This window comes from Equus caballus, chromosome 11, assembly GCF_041296265.1.
Source record: "Equus caballus isolate H_3958 breed thoroughbred chromosome 11, TB-T2T, whole genome shotgun sequence".
NCBI classification, from domain to species: Eukaryota; Metazoa; Chordata; class Mammalia; order Perissodactyla; family Equidae; genus Equus; species Equus caballus.
Genome location: NC_091694.1, coordinates 47902815 through 47924624, shown reverse-complemented (window position 1 = coordinate 47924624; position 21810 = coordinate 47902815). Strand labels below are relative to the sequence as shown.

Below are 21810 nucleotides of genomic sequence, written 5' to 3'. Positions count from 1 at the left end.
GACACCTTCTTTCATAATACTGTTATCATGCTGGAGGAAATTTAGTATCAAGTTCCTATTAAAGTCCATATATATCTGCTGCCAATCCTCCTCTTTTTGCTGAGGAAGACTGGCCCTGAGCTAACATCCATGCCCATCTTCCTCTACTTTATATGTGGGACGCCTACCACAGCATGGCTTGCCAAGCGGTGCCATGTCTGTACCTGGGATCCGACCCCGTGAAGCCCGGGCTGCCGAGAAGCAGAATGTGCACACTTAACTGCTGCGCCACCGGGCCAGACCTAAAGTCTATATTTTTATTCCTGTTTTTATTTTTAAAACTTTCAGATTTACGAAAAAGTTTCATTAGTTAAATAAACACTTCTATACCCTTTACTTAGATTCACCAGTTGTGGAGATTTTACAACATTGTGTGAATGCGTTACAGATATCCTAAGTCTTCACGTTTAAACACTTCAGCCTATATCTTCTAAGAACAAGGTTATCTTTCCATATAAGCATGGTACAAGTCTATCATTGATACAGTACTGTTATTGAATGTACATATACAGTTCATACTCAACTTTCTCCAATATTGTTCTTTATAGCTGCTTTTTTCTGTTGAAAATCTAGACTCTACGAATACACATTATATTTTGTATTCATGTTTTATTACTCCTTTAATCTAGAATAGTCCTAGTTCCTCAGCCTTCTCTCCTTCTTTGAAATACTTTTTGTTCTAGGTCTTGGAACTTTTGTAAGTATATATGAAAGCCAGGAGATTAAATTCACCTTTTTTCTTGGGTTACTTCAAGAACCTATTAAGTCAATCTATTAAAACTTGAATGAGACTTTGTATGTAGAAAAACACTACATGGATAACCCCCTTGTAAATTTGTGGCTTTGAATTTTTGAATTTAGTAATCAAATTGAAGGAAAAACTGGCAGAAAATCATTCTTTCTATTTAGTCAAGTATTAGTCCAGACAACATAAGAGGCAGTAAGGGAGAAGAGGTGATAGTTTTTTTAAAAAGTCCTGTGAAATCATATATTGAGAGAACTAATTACTGTTTCATTTGATTTATGGTCGACTGTTAGCTCTTTTTAATAAGATCAGAGCTGACAAGTTGTGTTTTAATCTTCATGAAGGATAAATTAAGAGCAAATACTTGAGAATATGAATATGCAAAAATTATCTCCTCAAAACATCTGAGTCGTGAAACAACGGGTCATTCTCTTGATGCTAAACATTTCCATAAGGGTAGAAATGGGCCTTAATATGAATTTGAAATATGCAAACATGACTTCTGATCTCAACACTGCAATTTGTGCAGAATCTATATCCTTTTTCTTGAAACCCACTGCTTATTTTTCTGATTTAACCAGTTGTCTCATATTTAAACCATAGCTTTCTTGTAAACAGTTCTCTTTACCTTTCTTACTTGCTTTTCCCTCTTGCACTGTATTCCTTTTATCATATTTTCATATGTTCTTCTAACCTCTCAATGACTGATACCTATTCCAGGAAGGAAATTCCTAGGTCCCTCCATCCTTTGTTTCCAGATTAGATTAACTCAGTCTGCTGCTTCGCTGCCATCCTTGGATTTCTCTTTCCTGTTCTTCTGAACTGGATCATTTGTTTCCTGGATCCTATTTCTTTTTTTCTTGGTTGACTTCCTTTTGCTGTACTTTATCCTTGGGTAATGTTTTGGAAAGGTGTATGGGAATTAAATCTTGAGTCCTTACATGTCTAGAAGTGTTTTTATCCTGCCCTTATATTTGATTGATAGTTTGTTTATAGACTTGTAGGGGAGAGAATCAAATTGCTAAAGAATTTATATTTAGCATTTATTCTTGTTGATGAGGAAGTTGATGCTAGGCTAATTCTTCTCCATTTGTAGGTGCCGCCCCCACCACCGTTCCCTTTAGGTCCTTTTCTTGATTCTTGGTTTTCTGAAATTTCACATTGTTATATACACCTTAAAATTTTCCTTCATTGTAGTTGATGTATGCTTTGAAGACTTCAGCTGTGGGAATTTTCTTTTTCATTTTGAGAGTTTTCCCATGTTTAGTATTCTTTTCTTTTTTGAAGTTGTAGCTATTACCCAGATTGATCCCTTGTTTCATCTAAAATAGTGCTGATTTTGAGTTTTCATTTTGGCAGTATTACTTTTGATTTTAAATAACTTGTTCTTCTCTCCATTAATTCCTTTTCCATAAAATCTTATCACTGTTTAATCAACGTAGTAGTTCTTTAGACTTTTGGGAATTCTAATTAGAGATTTTTAAAAAGTTAAATTCTGAAGTCTCTTTCTCTGACGTCGATTTTTCTTTTGTACTTTTTTCTTTTTAAATTTTTTTATTGTCATAACATTGGTTTATAGTATTATATAAATTTCGAGTGTCCATCAATATATTTTGCTTTCTGTGTAGATTACATCATGCTCACCACCCAAAGACTAATGACACTTTGTTTTGTATTTTGAAGTCTACTTCAGAACTCTGTAGGCTTTCTACACATTTCTCTGTTCATGAGTAAGAAGTGGTAAAGAGAGCCGGCCCTGTGGCCGAGTTGTTGGGTTCGCGCACTCTGCTTCCGCAGCCCAGGGTTTCACCAGTTCGGCTCCTGGGCATGGACATGGCATCACTCATCAGGTCACACTGAGGTGGCGTCCCACATGCCACAACTAGAAGGACCTGCAACTAAAATATACAACCATGTACTAAGGGGATTTGGAGGAAAAAAGCAGAAAAAACCCCAAAAATCAAAGAAAAGATTGGCAACAATTGATAGCTCGGGTGCCAATCTTTAAAAAACAAAGGAAGTGGTAAGAAATGAGGGTCTAGGAAGGCAAATTGGAGCTGTGTGCATGGGTATGTGTAGGTGTGTGCATGCATGCAGAAATTTGTTCCACTTTAGAATGTGGGTACAAAGCCAGATACTAAACTAAGAGTAAGAGTTGGAGGAAGAGGGGTGTCATTTAAATGCCAAAATGAAGAAGTAATTACTTTCAGTACCAATACCTACACTAGCAGTTCTAGTTCTAGTTCGAGTGCTCTTAAGTATATTTATGTAAAGCCTATATATCATCATCATTACTGTTGTTATCTTAGGAGGGTGTGTTAAATTTTGGATATAGGTGGGAGAAGGATGCCAAACTATTGACTTACACAGACTTTCTGTTAATCTGTTTTCAGCCCTACTTCTTACTGACTCTTCTCAGATCTGCCCTTTCTAAACTTTAACTTCTTTAGGGTTTTGTTCAATAGGTCCTTTCCTTCCTTTGGTCTGATTCCATTGAGACTTCTCCAGGCTACTTTCTCTTCTCTGCTGTACGTTTCCTCACTCTTCCATCTGTTTTTGGTCTTCCAGAAAAAATTTACCCCCATTTTTAGGTGACTTTCCTGCCATTTGTTTTGATATTGAGGATTTATACCTTTAAAAAAAGTTCCAATATGGTCATTTTAATAGGGTCTCAGGAGAGCAGAAAGAAATGTATGTGCCTTTTGCTCTGTTGAATTCACTGGCTCCCCATTTATAAAATGCAGATGATACTATCACCTTTCTGGTCATCCACGGTGTATGGCGTAGAGCAGTCAACAAATGGTGGTTATCTTAGCTGGTTCCTGCTTTGAAAGCATCATCTACCAATACCAATCTATCCTTTTACCTAAACTTCCTTGTCCAATCTTGTCTTAGTCACCAGAGAATGTCAGTCATACTATATTGTCTCTCTAAAGTCATTCCCACTCCCCTGCCATTGACTTGGGTCTTTTTTATTTCTTACCTGCATTATTGTAGAGGCTTCCTGTCTGATCTCCCTTCTCTCAGTCTTAATTCTGTCTGCTAAGGGCTATTTTTAGGTGATTTTTTTTCTTAAGATTGACCTTCCCTCTTTGCCTGGAGTTGCCCTGTTGCCCTTTTCTTCCTCTTACTTAAAAATGATAATGAGGTAATTACAGACTTCATAATATTTTATTCATAAATACTTGAGCGAACATCTCCACATCTCTGTATATGTCAGCATTATAGATTATATCATAATTTGTTGTAATGATTAGCTTTCTAGGGTGCCTTGCTTTGAGGGCAAAAATTGTTTTTCAGATCTCTTCCTCTGCGAAGGCAAGGATTAAAGATTTCTGTAGTTTTTGCTATCCCTAAATGGATGATATTAAAAAATGGAAAAAAAGACTGGGCAGTTTTATGAGAATTTCTTGCTATTTACACGCTAGGTAAATCAGTTCTGTTCTCATGTGAAACTGTGCTGGTGCTGTTTTGTGTTCCATTTTTAGTGATAGTGATATTGTCACTGAAATTTGAAATTTGGAATTGTACTCAATATCATCTCAGTATGATGCACTCCACCCGTCTACTCTGTATAGGAGGTGGCGTTTGTATGAGTACTTTATTTTCTGGTTGGTTCCAACAGGGGGAGTTGGCAATCCTTTAGATAGCTTTGGTATCTTATTTGTAAATTGTAGTTTTCTTTCAGTGTAATACAAAACTGTTAATGTTCTTCATGGCTTTTTCCTTTTTTTAAGATAGTTTTGTCTGTGGAGGTACTTTGCATAGGGGAATTCTGCTCTTATAAGTAGAGTGCCTTGCAGAAGTATTTTTTGACTGCTTTTCTACCTTTTCAACTTTTTAACATTTTAAAAGTGTGCATATTGCCAAAGCATTACATTCAATATTAAAATTAGTATTTGAGAGTGTAAGAGGAGTTTGCATAAATTCACTTGATGTTACTTTTATACCTACAGAAAGAATGGAGGGAAGACAGAAATGGAGAATTCAAAAGGAAAGTTGCCCGCTGTGTAAGAAAAAGCCAAGAGACTGCTTTTGAGTGACATTTATTCAACAGCTGTAACTTCACTTATTTCAGGGTAAGTTCATTTTAAAAGTCATACTACTTTTGCCTTTTTATAAATATTGTATCTGTTTTTGGAAATTGTGTGATTTGAGTATTTTAATGGCTTGTTTTCATTGGCTTTTTTTTTGTTTCTATTCTGTTTTTAATTGAGGTTATGATAATTTACAACCTTGTGAAATTTCAGTTGTACATTATTATTCGTCAGTCATATTGTAGGTGCACCACTTCACCCTTTGTGCCCCGCCCCCGCCCCCCCCCCCCCCCCCCCCCCCCCGCCCCGCCCCGGTAACCACTAATCGGTTCTCTTTTTCCACGTGTTTAACTTCCACATATGAGTGGAGTCATACAGAGATTGTCTTTCTCTATCTGGCTTATTTCACTTAACATAATACCCTCAAGGTCCATCCATGTTGTTGTGAATGGGACGATTTTATCCTTTTTTATGGCTGAGTAGTGTTGCATTGTATATATATACCACATCTTCTTTATCCAATCATCAGTTGATGGGCATTTAGATTGCTTCTACATCTTGGCTGTTGTGAATAATGCTGCAATGAACATAGGGGTGCATGAGTCTCTTTGAATTGTTGATTTCAAGTTATTTGGATGGATACCCTCTGGTGGTATGGCTGGGTCATGTGGTATTTCTATGTTTTGAGAAATCCCCATACTGTTTTCCATAGTGGCTGCACCAGTTGGCATTCCCACCAGCAGTGTATGAGGGTTCCTTTTTCTCCACAACCTCTCCAGCATTTGTTATTTTTTGTTTTGGTTATTTTAGCCATTCTAACGGGTGTAAGGTGATATCGTAGTGTAGTTTTGATTTGCATTTCCCTGATGATCAGTGGTGGTGAGCCTCTTTTCATGTGCCTATTGGCATTGGCTTCATTTTTTAGTGGTGGTATTCAGTAGTCTGCTGTTTCTCAACAGAAACATTGTAGCTTGCTTACTTTTTTCTTAGTAGACCCAGTGGATTTTAACTAAATATTGTATGTTAAACTATTTAGTATGGTAACAATGTATTCTTTTTTGCTGATGGTGAAATTTCTAATGATAAAGTACTTATTTCAGTTTAGTTTCTTCCATTTTACCTTTTGGCCTACCATTTTGTTGACCACTGCTGGGCACTGAAATTTCTTTCTATCTTCTCATACTTATATGTGGTAAAGGATGACTTAAATTTTTGTTTTCTAACTTTTTAAAAGAAAAATCATATTTTGGAATATACTGGCAAGACCGTTAAACATCTACCTTTCTTGTTTTAATTGGTCTTTATCTCCTCATTCATAACTCATAGTACCAATAGGAAAAATTCCCTTTTATTGTTGTATGTCATCTGTCCACAAGTTTATCTCAAATCCAGCAATGAGTCAAATATTGAAGCCACTCATCTGGCTTAAAAGAGGACATGGTGTAGATGAATTGAGCAAATGTGTGACATTAAAGTTATTTGGGGTTTTTTTTTGAGGTGATAAAAACCATTTATGAAATATAGCTTCTAAAGAATCCCAATTTATGGTACATCCCTGTACTTGCTACCTATTTTAATAAAAAAAACTTTACTGTTACCTTTTACATCCCTTATATTCCCCTCCTCTGTCCCATCCTTTTTTCATATTCTCAATTCTGTGTTTACCATTGCTTTTCTTCATAATTTTGTCGTGTGTATTCCCAAACACTGTATTGATGATTTTGAACTATATATATACACGGAATTATAGTGTATGCATTCTTTTGTGACTTTTATTGCTCAATGTTATATTCTTGAAATAGGTCTGTGTTATGTATAGCTATATTTCATCTGTTTTTACTGTTACGTGGTATTTCATTAGATAAATAACCTCTCTACTTTTGATTCTCATTGCAGGTATTTTTTGAATTGGGGTGGGGTTTTTTGTTTGTTTGCTTTTGCTGTTATAGAAAATGCGGCTATCCTTGTTTCTTGGTGCACACGTACTACCAGTGTTTCTCTAGGATGTGTACCTAAGGATGGAATTGTTGAGTTAAGGGTATATGCACATCACTGGCTAGATAATACCAAATTGCTTTCCAGAATGTTGCATTTATTTATACTCTTTTTTGGCAAGGATACGTGTTCTATTTGCTCCATATTCTCTCCAACATTTGATATTATCATACTTCTGCAAAATTTTTAATCTGAAAGGTGTAAGATGATTTGTCATTATGGTCTTAATGTGCATGGCCCTAGTTGCCAATGCAATTGGGTATTGCTCCATGTGTTTTATCACTGATGTTTGCTCTGTGAAATGCCTGTTCTGGCCTTTGGACTATTTTTCTGTTAGGTTATTGGTTTGTATCCTTGTCAGTTCACTTTCTTTATGGTATCTTTGGATGAACAGAGGTTCTTCAATTTTTTTTTTTTTTTTTTTGAAGATAGGCACCTGAGCTAACATCTGTTGCCAATCTTCTTTTTCTTCTTCTTATCCCCAAAACCCCCTAGTACGTAGTTGTATACTCTAGTTGTGGGTCCTTCTGGTTGTGCTGTGTGGGACAACGCCTCAGCATGGCTTGATGAAGGGTGCCATGTGCGCACCCAGGATCCAACCAGTGAAACCCTGGGCCGCCGAAGTGGAGTGTGTGAACTTAACCACTCGGCCACGGGGCTGGCCTCCGGGGTTCTTAATTTTAATGAAGTGGAATTTATTAGTTCTTTCCTGTGTGGATTTTACTTTTTGTCTTAGTTGCTTCCTTGCCATCAGAAAACTACTTTTGTATGTTGTCTTCTAAAAGTTTTCTAATTTTGCCTCTCGTTTATGTGTTGAATCCACAGAAATTGCTTGGTGTATGATGTGAGGTAGTTCAACTTTACCCTCCCATCCCCCAATGTATAGCTGTTGACTACATCATTTTTTGACAAGTCCATCCTTTCCCCACTGATGTAGTGTCAGTTATGTTATAAAGTTACATTTCAAGGTATGCGTTGATCTGTTTCTGATCTTTCTGTGTTTTTTTGGATGGCTTGTCTGTCCCTGAACCAGTATCACACTGTCTTAATTTTTATTTATTATTTTTATGATTAAACATTTCAAATGCAGAGGTGCAAATTAGAAGTAAGGCTAAGATCTATCCACCACTTATTCTGTGTTCGTGTTTGGTGTCTCTTGTTTCTGAAAAGACTCATATCTACTTTTAGATCTCCTTATAATAATCTGAAATGGTGAAAATTAACCTTACTTCTTTCCGTTGCCACCAGATACAACAATAACCTTGCAGTTGTCAAATTATTGCTGTTTTTCACCATCTTATTTATATCTATGCTGTTTATTTTTGCTAATAATCCTTATTTTGTTATCATTACCTGTGATACCTCCCTCACATCTAGTCAAGGGTCCGTGGCTTTTCCCTTCTTTTGCCTCTTGCTTCCCACCACCTTAGATCAAATTGGATACAACTGCCATGTTAGGCTTCAGAAAACTCATGTCATTGCATTGATTCTTTATGGGTATGACGACATCTTAGGAATGACAAACACTCTGAGGGCTAGTTTTCCTTACCCCATACCATTTTCCAGTCAGAAAAGAGCTTGGCGACAACAAAGAATTGAAGAGAAACAAAATAACAAATATTGAAGCCTAAGCTTATGTGTGATTTTACCTTAAAAACAGTACTTTATAAATTTAGGAAATAACCAAGAATTTTATTATATTTACCTTGACAGTATATTGGAAATTAGTTAAATAAATAAATACTAATGCAGCGTCACAGACAAATTTTGTAAGGGATTATATATTATCACTTTTGCTAGTGGGGTTAGAGTTAATTTATATTTGATCATAACATACACTTCTCTTTAAAGTATATTTATCAAGATTAAAGTTCACTTTCAAGAAGAGAGAGGCAAAAAATAATGTTGAAGTAAAATACCTCTTTGCATAGAATAGGTTAATTGAAAAATAATATAATGTTAATGATGAAACTAAACTAATAACTTGTAATTAAAGAGTAAGGAAGCAGTGATTGGAAATCTTGACGAACGTTGGTCAGCACTGTTCACACATAAGTAGCAAAGCATCCTTTTTTTTTGAGGAAGATTAGCCCTGAGCTAACATCTACTGCCAGTCCTCCTCTTTTTGCTGAGGAAAATTGGCCCTGAGCTAACATCTGTGCCTCTACTTTATATGTGGGACACCTACCACAGCATGGCTTGATAAGCGGTCAAGCGCCACTGCCTGGGATCTGAACTTTGGACTGCCAAAGTGGAATGCGCAAACTTAACTGCTGTGCGGCTGGGCTGGCGCGCCACAAAGTATCCTTTTTTAAAGCATCCTTTTTTAAAGTTGCAAGTACCCCAGATCTGTTCGTACTTGCCTTGTAACAGCTTTGCTCTATTGTGAAAGGGTATGGCCCCTGGAGTTCTTGATAGAACATAATTTTAAGTGAAATTAATATGCTTATTTTTTGAATGATTAATTTTAGTTACTATTCCGAACTTATGTTACTTATTAAGCTGAAGCTTTTGTGTAGAAATCTATAGTCCTTTAACTGTGTGATTTTCATTGATAAGAACTCAATAAAGGAATTTGTATTTTGTTGTCATTTGTAACTCATCAGGAGGATCCTTTGGCCCAGTATGGGCAGAGACAAACATTCTTTGGGAAACGTTGATTGACGAGTAATTAACACAGACTTCTTAAATCAGCATTCAGGTACCCAGTCTTGTCTATTGTGTATTCGTTAAAATTACTAGTAGTTACTCCTTTGCTTGAATAGTCCGCCTCTTTCTAAAATGCATCTCACCATTTATTCAGCAAGCATTCCCTCGAGCAAATTCTTCCCTTTCTGAAGCACTGTAGCACTTAAGGAGTCTTAACTTTCAGTCATTTATGAATTTGTCCTACTCCTCTTGTTACATATAATTTGGTGCAATTGAGAAACAAAAACCTCAATAAGAACCTGAACCCACTCATCTGTTTGGATTGCACTAAAAGTGAAATCATTTCAAAATTGGATTAAAAAATCACATCAAAATCCATGACTTAACTCATGTCTTCTAAAAGTGGGTCTGTGTTTTACTCATTACCTGATGCACAGAGCATGGTATTCTGTAGAATTGAAGTGCCCACATAATCTTTAAATGTCATTGTCATTACATAATTTTTAATACTTAAGGCTATACCGTAGAAACCTGTTGGCTTGTAGCAGGTTTAGCACAGCCTATCACTCAGACTCTTCTCAAAGACTCGCTCTTTTCACAGCTTGTCAGCAGGCACTTCCTGAATATCCTCAGTATCTTTAGTCATTGGAGGATGTAGATGTGAAATAAAACCCGCAGTAAGCACTTGTAAAAGGTGCACTCTTATTTGGGTTGAACAAAAAGTAAATTTAATTTAAAATTGTTTTTTAAATGTCTACATCAAAATCCATAACATATAATGTTTTCTGAAAATGGAAGTATTATATTTGATGTACCTCACCCAGACTTTCTTTATTTCACTGTTTTTTTTTTATTATGGTAAAAACCACATACATAAATTTACCCTCTTAACAATTTTTGTGTGTGCGTTACAGTATTACCTATACGCACGTTGTTGTACAACACATCTCTAGAACTTTGTTTTGCATGACCGAAACTCTATATCTATTGAACAACTCTGTTTCCTTCTCTCTCCAGCTCCTGGCAACACCATTCTGCTTTTGTTTCTGTGAGTTTGACTTCTTTAGATACCCCATATAAATGGAATGATGCAGTATTTGTATTTCACTTTTTCCTAGTGTTTATACTTTGTCCTATATAAAGATTATTAATAACCTTACCTGTCTTCTAATTCAGCTGTGGGATGGGAAGAAGAGAGAGGAAAAAGGGAGAAACAAATCTTCCCTTTCCCACAGATCAACAGCATGGCCACATTCTATACCACTAGACAAGAGGACTTTTTGTTCTGCGTCAAGGCTAGAGGGATTGTATTAGTTCTCTATTGCTATGTTACAAATCATCTAAAGTTTAGTGGCTTAAAACAACATTTGTTATCTCATAGTTTCCATAAATGTGGGATCTGGGTATGACTCGGTTAAGTCTTTTGGCTCTGGGTCCCTCGTAATGCTGCAGCCGAGGTGTTGGTTAGGCACTGCAATCATCTTAAGGCTCAGCTGCTGGTGGATCTGCTTCTAGGTTCACTCAAGTGGTTCTTGATAGGATTCTGTTCCTCGCTGGCTGTTGGCTAGAGTCCTCTCTCAGTTCTTTGTCATGTGGGCCTCGCCATAGGTCAGCTAACAACGTGGTGGTTGGCTTCATCAGAGGGAACGAGTAAGAGATAAGAGAAGATGTGCTAAATGTAGTGAATGTTAATTGTCTCCTGCCCAGAGGGAAGCAGTCATGCTGCAGCCTTCTGGGAATGGTGTCTGCTGATAACTCATAACTGAGTTGCTCTCTAGGAATTGCCCTCAGCTAAAAGAGATGACTTGCCCTTACCTGGGGGTCGCCTGCATCCAGTGACTGGTTGGTTTGGGGAACAGATGAGCTGGTACAAAGGCCTGGACCACTGGCTCTCTTTTCTTAGTTTGGGAATTTTCTGAAAGGCCATCCCAATGTGGGATTAACTGAAACCTTTGTTTCAACCGACCCCTCAGTTCATCTTCTGCTTAATCCTGTTTCCCTCTCTTGTTTTCGGAAGCAGTTGTCAGTAAACTTTGTACAAATCTCTGCCTTAGAATCTGTTTCCTAGGGAACTCAACTCAGCATACTAGCATTGTGTAACCCATCGCAATAAGATAGAAGACTTTCTGCCATACCTAGTTGCAGATGTGTGTGCATGAATCCAGTCATTTCTCACAAATAGGAGTATATATGGCTCCATGTATATGGCTTCTGTTCCTCCAAAGCAGCCATATTCTCTCCATTGCTTATTTGAGATCACATTTGGAGTAGGTGCTTATCACAAGATGACCACATCCTTGCTGGATCTATTCAGATCATTCAAGGATTAGCCTCCACATCTCACCCATATCTCCTTAAAATTAAGGCTCCTGAGATGTTGAGCCTTTCTGATCTCCTGTGATACAATAACATTATGAAGAAAAGTGAAAAATCTACCCAATCTGCTGCAAGGATTTATTCCTTTCACTCCCACTGGTGCAGGTGCTCTGTAGTGAGTGATCTTGTTGACTGAGGTAGGGAAGAAGCTATGCTATCTCCAAAAAACTTTGAACACATAAGACGTAAATATGAAAAGCAGAACTATAGAACAAAATAAAGGAGAATATCAAGGTAGAGAAGGATTTATTAGGCACAAGTAACATACCCATAAAAGGGAAAAATTTTACAAGTTTGGCTATATCAAAACTGAAAGCTTAAATATTATGATGAGACAAAATGAACAAAAGCTAGTGACTATCTACTGCTCAGGATTTCCATCTAGAATCTACAATCAGCTTCTGCGAATCAGTAAGAAAAATATCAGCACAAAGGAGAATGATATGAATAGATAATAAATAGAAGAAGAAAGAAAGCTGATTGTTATGCATGTGAAAAGTAACTCAACTGCATTTGTAATCAGAAATACAAAGCTACAGGGAGATACCATCAAATCCATCAGGTCAAAAATCAAAATGTCTGAGAAAGCCAAGTGTAAGGATTTGGGGAAACAGTACACTTGAAATACTGGCATGAGTGAAGCTATTCCGCCAACTTTGGAGAGCAATTTGGTAATATCTAGTTAATTTGAAAACATATCCTGTGATTTAGGTGTATAGATTAGAGAAACTCTAGCACATGTGTACAGAGAGACATATAACAAGGATATTGCTTGCAGTATCGTGTGTCATTTTTAAGAGGCCCATCAGTATTGATCAATTGTGATTGGTACAATAAAATATTATCCAGCAACTAAAATGCAGAATATACACTTACAGTTATATATAATCACATGGTTAAATCTCAAAAACCACAGTCTTGAGGGGCTGGCCCCATGGCCGAGTGGTTAAGTCCGTGCGCTCCGCTGCAGGCGGCCCAGTGTTTCGTTGGTTCGAATCCTGGGCACGGACATGGCACTGCTCATCAAACCACGCTGAGGCAGCATCCCACATGCTACAACTAAAAGGACCCACAACGAAGAATATACAACTATGTACTGGGGGGCTTTGGGAAGAAAAAGGAAAAAATTAAAAAATAAAAAATAAAAAATAAAAAAATAAAAAAATAAAAAATAAAATGTTGTCTTAAAAAAAAAACCACAGTCTTGAGTAGGAAAAACAATTTGCAAAAAAAGGAGAAATAACACAGAGTATGATACCATTTATGTAAATTAAAAAGTAAAACTCACTATATTATTCTTCATAGCTATATGGTAGAATAAAAGTTTAAAAACACCAGAGACTTGAAGAAATACATAAAATTCATAAAATTTGCCATAGTGTTTAACTTGAGGGAGGAGGAAAGGGGACTGGGAACAAAGGGGCTTCGCCTTTTTCCCTCAACTCTCAGTCTTTGAGAACACTTGGCTCATCTTCTTAGCTTTCCACAGAAAACTAAACTAAAAAGGATGCCAGGGACTACCTTTTGGAAAGGCTTAATTTTAGTTTTGATTCTTAATCTCCATAGTGTTTGACACTATTGATCATCCCTTCTGGAAATATCTTTATTGTTGTTGTGCCTCTCTTTCTCTCCTCACTTCCCCCTCCTCATCCCCAATTGCAGGAATAAAACAGGCATTACAAAAATTTGGAATACAGAAACTTCTATATATAAGGAAAAGTAAATCTTTTTCCCATCTCAGCCCCCCAGTGCTGCTCCCACAAGTGACCACTGATAATGGTTTAATCTTTCTGAAGTCTAACTCTCCTCCCAACACACATGTACACACAAGTGCGATATATGTGTCTGTGTGTGTAACATAAGTGTATACATAGCATACATTCTGTCCTCTTTTTTTTTAACATTGTCTTTTGATATTTTGCTAGCTCTATAGTATATATCTGCTTCCTTTTTATTTTTATTTTATGTGAGGAAGATTGGCCCTGAGCTAACATCTGTGCCAGTCTTTCTCTGTTTTATGTGGGATGCCACTGCAGCATGGCTTAACGACTGGTACTAGGTCCGTGCCTGGAATCTGAACCTGTGAACCCAAGACCACTGAAGCAGAGTACACAAACTTAACCATTACACCACTGGGCTGGCCCCTGTCTGCTTCCTTTTTAACAGTTGCATATTTTTAAGGTTTAAAATAAATATCTCGAAATGAGAGGTAACACCAACAACCGGAGACCCTGAGCTCTTATCTTTGCCAGCAAAGAGCTGTTCCTCTAGTCAGTTAGATCAGGCATAAAAAAAGTAAAAGTAAGATTAAACCACCTTATGAGCTCTGGTGGGAATAGAAGCAGAGCATGGCTTTCAGAAGTCAGCACATGACCAAATATTGAATGGTTAGAACAGAGGTAGACATAAAGCTGCTGGTGAGATTGGAAGGCTCCAGAGTAGAGAGAAAGACTCATTTGGTGTAGAGAGTAGTACTTACTAGGGCCAAGGACAACATCTTGCACAATTTCCAATTAGAGGACAGGAGGAAGAAATGGAGACTGAAACATGTGGGCTGCTTGGTCACAGGGAGGAGAGCTTGGAGAGTGAAGTACTACAGAGCTCAGAAAGGAAGTGGGTGTGGATGGTCACTAATGACATGACGTGAGCAAAGAATAAGAATAGTTCAGTTTGAGGGGAAAAGCCAAAGGGTTGATGATGGGGCGAGAGTTGTCTCATAGTATACTGGATGGCAGTGTAAGATGAATTGCAAATTTTAGAAGCTTTCTTGTGAACGGTAATGGGGAAAACTTCCTTGATACTAAGCTATTTAACTCATGGACTGCTTTCACTTAAGAATGGTTGAGGTTACTGGAACATTTACCCTGAGAGAGGAATTACTTTTATTATTGTCTTTAACATAAAAAAAGCGGTTTTTATTTGGAAAGACAGTTGTCTGCTTTGTATTTTTTAGGCCTTTTAAAAAGATTAAGTTGTGTAGCCACATAGAAAGTTATGATTTGGGGCCGGCCCCGTGGCTGAGTGGTTGAATTTGCACGCTCTGCTTCGGTGGCCCAGGGTTTCGCTGGTTTGGATCCTGGGCGCAGACATGGCACCCCTTATCAAGCCATGCTGAGGCAGTGTCCCATATAGCACAACCAGAAGGACCCACAACTAGAATATACAACTGTGTACTGGGGGGCCCTGGGGAGAAGAAGAAGAAGAAAAAAAGAAGATTGGCAACAGATGTTAGCTCAGGTGCCAATCTTGAAAAAAAAATTAATGATTTGATTCTAGTTTTAGGAAATAAGACATTTTCATCCTTTAGAGGTGAACTATCTCCAGATTTGTAGGTTAAAAATCAGAAATAAGAGGAAGTTTGAAGCAAAAGACAGATACTTAAATTATTTCATAAAGACATACAATTGATATAATTTCAATTAATATAAAAGTGTGTGATTTTAATAACAGGCAGAAATATTTTAACTTAGAAATGGGATATGCTTACAAAAATGTAAATAACTATTTCAGGTCTGTGCCACTTATTTAGGGTTTTAGGCAGGTAATTCAGTTTCACATTTGTCTTTCTAGAGAAAAGAACAACAAACTTGCTTTTTCTGTACTGAGGGCTTTTCTCTGTTTAGAATATGTTTTATTCAAAGAGGGGAGAATAGATTTTTCTATTCCTGCTGAAGAAGCTAATGCTACTTAAAGTTGAATCCTCATTATTAAAAGGCTGGATTGCGTGATTTTAGGTATTTAATGACTTTCTGTGGTCAGTCCTCTCTGGAGTATTTTTTCTTTTTCTTTTTTTTTTTTTGAGGAAGATTAGCCCTGAACTAACATCTGCTGCCAATCCTCCTCTTTTTGCTGAGGAAGACTGGCCCTGAGCTAACATCCATGCCCATCTTCCTCTACTTTATATGTGGGACGCCTACCACAGCATGGCTTGCCAAGCAGCACGTGTTCGCACCCGGGATCTGAACCGGTGAACCCTGGGCTGCCTAAGCGAAACATGGGAACTTAACCGCTGAGCCACCAGGCCGGGCCCTGGAGTATTTTTTTTTTTAAAGAAACCTCTCATGGAAACAGTTTTTAAATGATTCTTTTGTGGCCCTGAAATTTCTTATTCATACCATAGGGGAATGATTACTGAATGCCCAAACTCTATATACCCAGTCCTCTTTCAGCCCTGAGAGATTAATTGGCCAGGGATTAATTTGGGTGTTGTATAATCTTTGGAAAAAACATTCAAGTAACATTACCTAAAAGTTGCAATGCCTGTTTGATAATAATGTCTCTTCAGTTTCAGTATATGTCTTTAGATTTTCTAATAAAATATGTGTGCACATATGTGTATCTGTGTGCAAATGGTAGAACTTGACTCTGGTGAAGGTGATGTGTTCATATTTGGTGCCTTCAGTGCTTTGCTAGGGACCGTTTACGCTGACTGCTACCACCCCTTTGGAAAGAAGTTTAGTAGCAGTTCTACCTCTGAGGAGCTATCTTAGGGAGGTAGTCTAAATTAAGGAAGTAGGCACATGTATGGCCACACATAGGCCCACAGCTTTCTTTCCGCCCACAACAGCTTTGATATGGTTGAATTTGGGTGATTGTAACGTTAATAAATTCATTCTGGGCTTTAGAAGAAGGCACACTGAACTTTTAACATGTCTAATAGGAGTTAAATATCTGTCATAATTCTAAGTACATTTGGCTTCTTTGTTAGGAGTTTAAACTTCTATCCCTTGAATTCCCAGTCATCTTTTATTTGAGTTCTTTGTGCCCAACATTGTGCTTGGCAGACAATACAGGTTTCTGAGTTTCTCAAACACTTGATCTTATATAATAGTAATAGGCATTCTCCTCCCTGCTCCCCCTATGTATTTAAAAGTACACATTAATATAATAAAGTCTCTGAAAAGTCCAATCATTAAATGATACGTTTTTTTTAACTTGAGCCTAGTGTTTTCCTAACTTTTTAAAAAATTTTTATTGAGTTAATGATAGGTTACAATCTTGTGAAATTTCACTTGTACATTATTGTTTGTCAGTCGTGTTGCAGGTGCACCCCTTCACCCTTTGTGTCCACCCCCCACCCCACCTTTCCCCTGGTAGCCACTAATCTGTTCTCTTTGTCTACATTTTTAAATTCCTCATATGAGTGGAGTCATACAGAGATTGTCCTTCTCTATCTGGCTTATTTCACTTAACATAATTCCCTCAAGGTCCATCCATGTTGTTGCAAATGGGACGATTTTGTTCATTTTTATGGCTGAGTAGTATTCCATTGTATATATATATATACCGCATCTTCTTTATCCAGTCATCTGTTGATGGGCACTTAGGTTGCTTCCACGTCTTGGCTATTGTAAATAATGCTGCAATGAACATCGGAGTGCATAGGACTTTTGGAATTGCTGACTTGAAGCTCTTTGGATAGATACCCAGTAGTGGGATGTTTTCCTAACTTTTTGAGCAAGAAACTCTGCCGCTTATTAGCTGTGTGACCTTGTTTCACTTTTATCTGTAAAATAGGGGGAAACTCCATATAGTGATGATGAACATTCCATGGGATAAGTTTGTAAAAGCACTTAAATACTCTGCTTGGCATATAATAAGCACTCAATAAGATGGTAGTTGTTTTTATTTAGATGTGGTTCTTGATTTCTAAGCAAATTGAGGACACGAGACTCCAAGATACAAAACAATAGAAAATGGTAACTGGGATGGAGGGTCAGTTATGGGAGGCTTCGTGGAGAAAATGGGTTTGGAGTGAACCTAGAGAATTGGATAAAATTTAGAAAGTTGAGAAGTGTGGCAATCTTAAATTGTTTCTCTGAGTATCCTTAAATGTTTGTAAATTCCCCGAGCACTTAACTTTTAAGTAGTTCTTCTGTTTTTGACTCTAGCTATAATATAAGTTGAAAGACATTTAGAGTATTGAAAAATCTAAATTATAGCTGTGTAATAGAACTTTCTGCGCTGATGGAAATATTCTGCGTCTGCACTGTTCAATATGGTAGTCATTAGCCATATTGAGCACTTGAAGTGTGGCTAGTATGACTGAGGAACTAAATTTTAAATTTTATATACTATTATTTAAATTTAAAAGGAAATGGCCATATGTGGCTATCATACTGGACAAGCACAAAAGTGAGCTTAAAATGAAATTAATAACTCGTTTCCAAAGAAATAGAATATGAGTAACAGTTTCTAATCAGTTAATTCTTTTGTAATTTATAAGTTCATTATATAATGCTCTTTGTTTTGTTGTAGGTCTCCAATTGAGAAACATGGCACTGTTTTTCCTGCACTCTACCCACCTATTGCTGGACTTCTGTTGTAACAAGTTGGCAAACACTGGCTGGAACTGGGCTGCAATAAAACATGCCAGTATCAATGCTGACAAGAGCCTAACAAGTGCCAACTTACCGATGATTACGCATTTTGAATTCTAATGAACTGTTTTAACCTTCAGGAAGAATTGTAAAGACCTGTACATAGCACAACATGATCCGGATAATATATATACTGTTCATGTACATCCACAAATACACCTTGTACCAAATAATGCTTTCTTGTAGTAGAATAAGAATCGTGTAAATTCTAAAAGATTTTAGCAGGTTTTCTTTCCCTATTCATTGTTTCTTATCAGTTTTAAAAGACTCCTTAAAGCATGTCAGATGAAAAGCAATTAGGATTAAAAGTTTCCATTTAGTTTCCTTTAAACCATTGAGGCTTCATTAAACTCTTTTCACTTACTAAACTTTTGTATCTTCTTTGTTTTGACACTCCCCTTTGCTTTTCCTCTCGTCTGTCAGAAAGTTTTCAAATCATTTAATTCAAATACTGAAATACTTAATAAGCAACTACTTGATTTTTAAAGATGACTTCAGAGGAGTGGTCATCACTAGGTGCTTTGTCCTTTTTGTATTCTAGTTGCACCCATCTCTTGGATTGGATGTAGCAATAACATTTTTTGGCTGTTGAGAGCTCTTGAATTCAGTCATTATCCCTGAAAACTAAAAGAGTTGGTTCTGAATTCAACTTCTTCAAATTTACCCCAAACAATACAAAATTCTGATTTGGTTTTATGCCCTCCAGTTGCCTAATGTTAAGGTTGGATGAGTAAAGCATGCACAGCTACAGGCTTTCTTTCTACTTAACTTTTGGATTTGCTATTAAAAATACTGTTCACATTCATATCCTTCTCCTTAGCCCTTCATATTTCTTTGCCTCTATTCTTCTACACTGCAGATTTTTCCCACCTATTGTACAAAGAAATTGCGATGTATATTTTCATGTAATTTGATTTTGGAATTCTGTCACCTTATGTAGTGAGTTCTTCCAAAATATAATTTTTTTCCAATAATTGTCAAGTTGTTGGCTTTTATTGTATTGAATGAAGGTTATAATACTGAATGCCAGAGAAGTGCAGTTTAGAAAAATCTCAGGTTGATTCCTTATGCAAACTTAATACTTGAAAATCACATGGCCATGGCAGTCTATGTATTGGGCTCTATCTAGATTCTTATGTGAATCTCAAAGCATTACAGGAGTGTAAATGCGTTGCTATTTGACATATAGATCTGTCACTGACATAGTGCACTTGGATTTTATTAGTGTTTGAGCATAAGTATATTTCATATCATAAGTTTTCTGAAACAACTTCAGGAAATGGTAAAATGAGCATGTGCAGTGTTAAAGGCAGGCCCAGGTTCCTCTATGTTTGGTGTGAGGTTGGGATTGGGAAGTAGTCTTTGGCACGTAAGGGATAAAACTTGAGATAGTGTCAGATGGGACATGGTGTTAATTGTGAGGATCACTGAGAAGTGGTGCATCACTGTTCTGTGGGGTTTGGAGAAGTGCTTTGGCAGAAGAGTGCAAGGATTCCTGCAAGTAGACCAGTCCTCGACAGGCTTTGCATGCCCCTTTTTAAGCAGAAGTTAAATGGTTGAGGATGAAGTCACAGTAGAGAGTAATTTTTCTAAATCCCAGTCTGTTCTCCACTCTGAAGCATAATAAAAGCCCATAAATGTGTAATGACTGAATGTGAAAATTGTCTGACTTGATTCATCGCAGCCCAGTTTTCTTCAAGAGGTTCGTTTGTGACTTTGTTTTTTCAAAGACTCTGTAAAAAAACTATTGCCCCAAAGTGCCAGTACTGCACACCTATCTGGGACTTTGAACGCAATCCCTTTTACTCTTAAATCAGAAATTGTTCACATGGTGGTTGCTCGTGGCAAAATGGAGTCTGAATTTTGCTCTCCTATTGCTGTAATTTGGCTAGCAATCTGTTGAGTTAAAACATGGGATTTGACTCTTGAGGGAGTAGCAAATGACCTAGTAACTCAGGGACAGCTATTCTTGAACTTTAAGTGCCACTTTAATGCAGTGACTTTGGTATAACCACGTGTTATTTAGGGCTAGGTCTAGGGGAAGTAGAAGGGAGAGCCAGGAATGAGTACCCCTCTCTTACACTCCTTTCCATGTAGTGCCTGACAGTGCTACATAGGGAAACACAGGCCACGATAGATGTTTTGACTTCCTTTCCTCTGTCAGAGGTGTCATCTGTGCCTTTCCCAGTGTTCATCTGACAGTGTGAATTTAAATGCCTCTACATTTTATATTAAACCACACTCAGGTGACACTGATCCAGGTGGCTTCTGTCCCACCAGTGCCTCATCATTAGTGTGAGGTGAGTCCTCTCTGCTTTAGGAAAAGGATTTTTGTCCCTAACCTTGTGCCAACTATCAACATCTACATAGTCTAATGGACTGTAGAAGTATTGGCTGTTTCCTAAATTTATTCCAAGTTCTTATAAAGGCTTACAGATTTCAGTCTCTGCTCATTATGGGATGGATGATCTCAGTGGCTTTCTGGCCTCTTTTTGTGAGTATAAAATCCATATGAAGTTGGTTTCATTGTCATTATAAGGTAATATCTTTGTGAGGTTATTCCACTAGTTCTATGATCACTTGGGTGTCATAGTATCTTTAATGGCCTTCATTCTTGGTTGTGAAATTTTATTTTATATGCTCACTCACCCTCTACAAATCTGCCCATTTTGGGTTGTGGTGCCTGTGTATTTTTGCCCGTCTGGTCTACAGTTGGTGGAATTACCTTTTTTGTACTGCCACTTCTCAGCATCTTTGAAATTTGACATAATGTTGCTTCATTCCAGTTTTTTTTAGTTCTGTAATTTGTTGATTGTATTTAACTATGTGAGTTCTGTTGTGATGTTTACTGTATTGTAAAGCACCTCGATCATGTGATGGGTGCTCTATAAATCAATAAATGATGACTTAGAGGCTGTATCATGAGCTATTTTGGTTTTAGGATGCAGGTCTCAAAAGCAAGTTGTGGGATTCTTTCTATATAAACAGCACATGTTATCAAAGGGTCCACAGGGGAACCTTGATGAAGAATTTTAACTTCATTTAAAGAAGGAACCAGAGGGTGGAAAGTTAACTTCCAACCTGACATAATGGTCTTAAAATTTCCAGTACTGGGCCAAGCACCGTTCTTAATCAGAGTTTATGTTCATGCTGATTTAGAACTTTAATAACGTGAGCACATGTTAGAGCATTTTTGGGGATTTTGTCTTTGGCCTTAACTGGGTTGACCATAAAGATAAAGATAAGCTAAAAGGTGAAGGACCCAGACTCAAAAGTGAACTGGAAGAGACTGGAGGCACCATCTCAGTCACCACCTTCCCTCCTCTAAACAGATGGGCAAATTTGGCCCAAATACCTGCCCAGGATCACTTAGTTAGTGGCAAAAGAGGCAAGACGTTTTCCCTTTCTTTTTTTTCTTAATAGGATGTCAATATCCAGCTTTTCACCCTGCATCCTTACATACAGTGCATATGGAGTTACAGTGTTAGGTGTTGAAAGCTTCTTTGTCTTGATATAAGTTGCCAGTGGCTATTAAGGCTTCTTCCTGACAAACTCAGAAAAAAACATGGAGCCAGATCTTTTAATCAGA

The 21810-nt window shown here is 37.3% G+C and overlaps 1 protein-coding gene across 1 annotated transcript in view; it reads left to right on the top strand.

Moving 5' to 3' along the window:
- The window catches only part of UBE2G1 (ubiquitin conjugating enzyme E2 G1), a 106641-nt gene extending 85501 nt beyond the window's left edge, over nt 1-21140 (top strand). Inside the window, exons 5-6 of the mRNA XM_023653287.2 lie at nt 4741-4863; nt 18100-21140. Of these exons, the coding sequence (XP_023509055.1) occupies nt 4741-4827 (87 nt within the window). The 3' untranslated portion in view covers nt 4828-4863; nt 18100-21140. The remainder of the gene's footprint in view (nt 1-4740; nt 4864-18099) is intronic.
- The last annotated feature ends 670 nt before the right edge of the window (nt 21141-21810 follow it).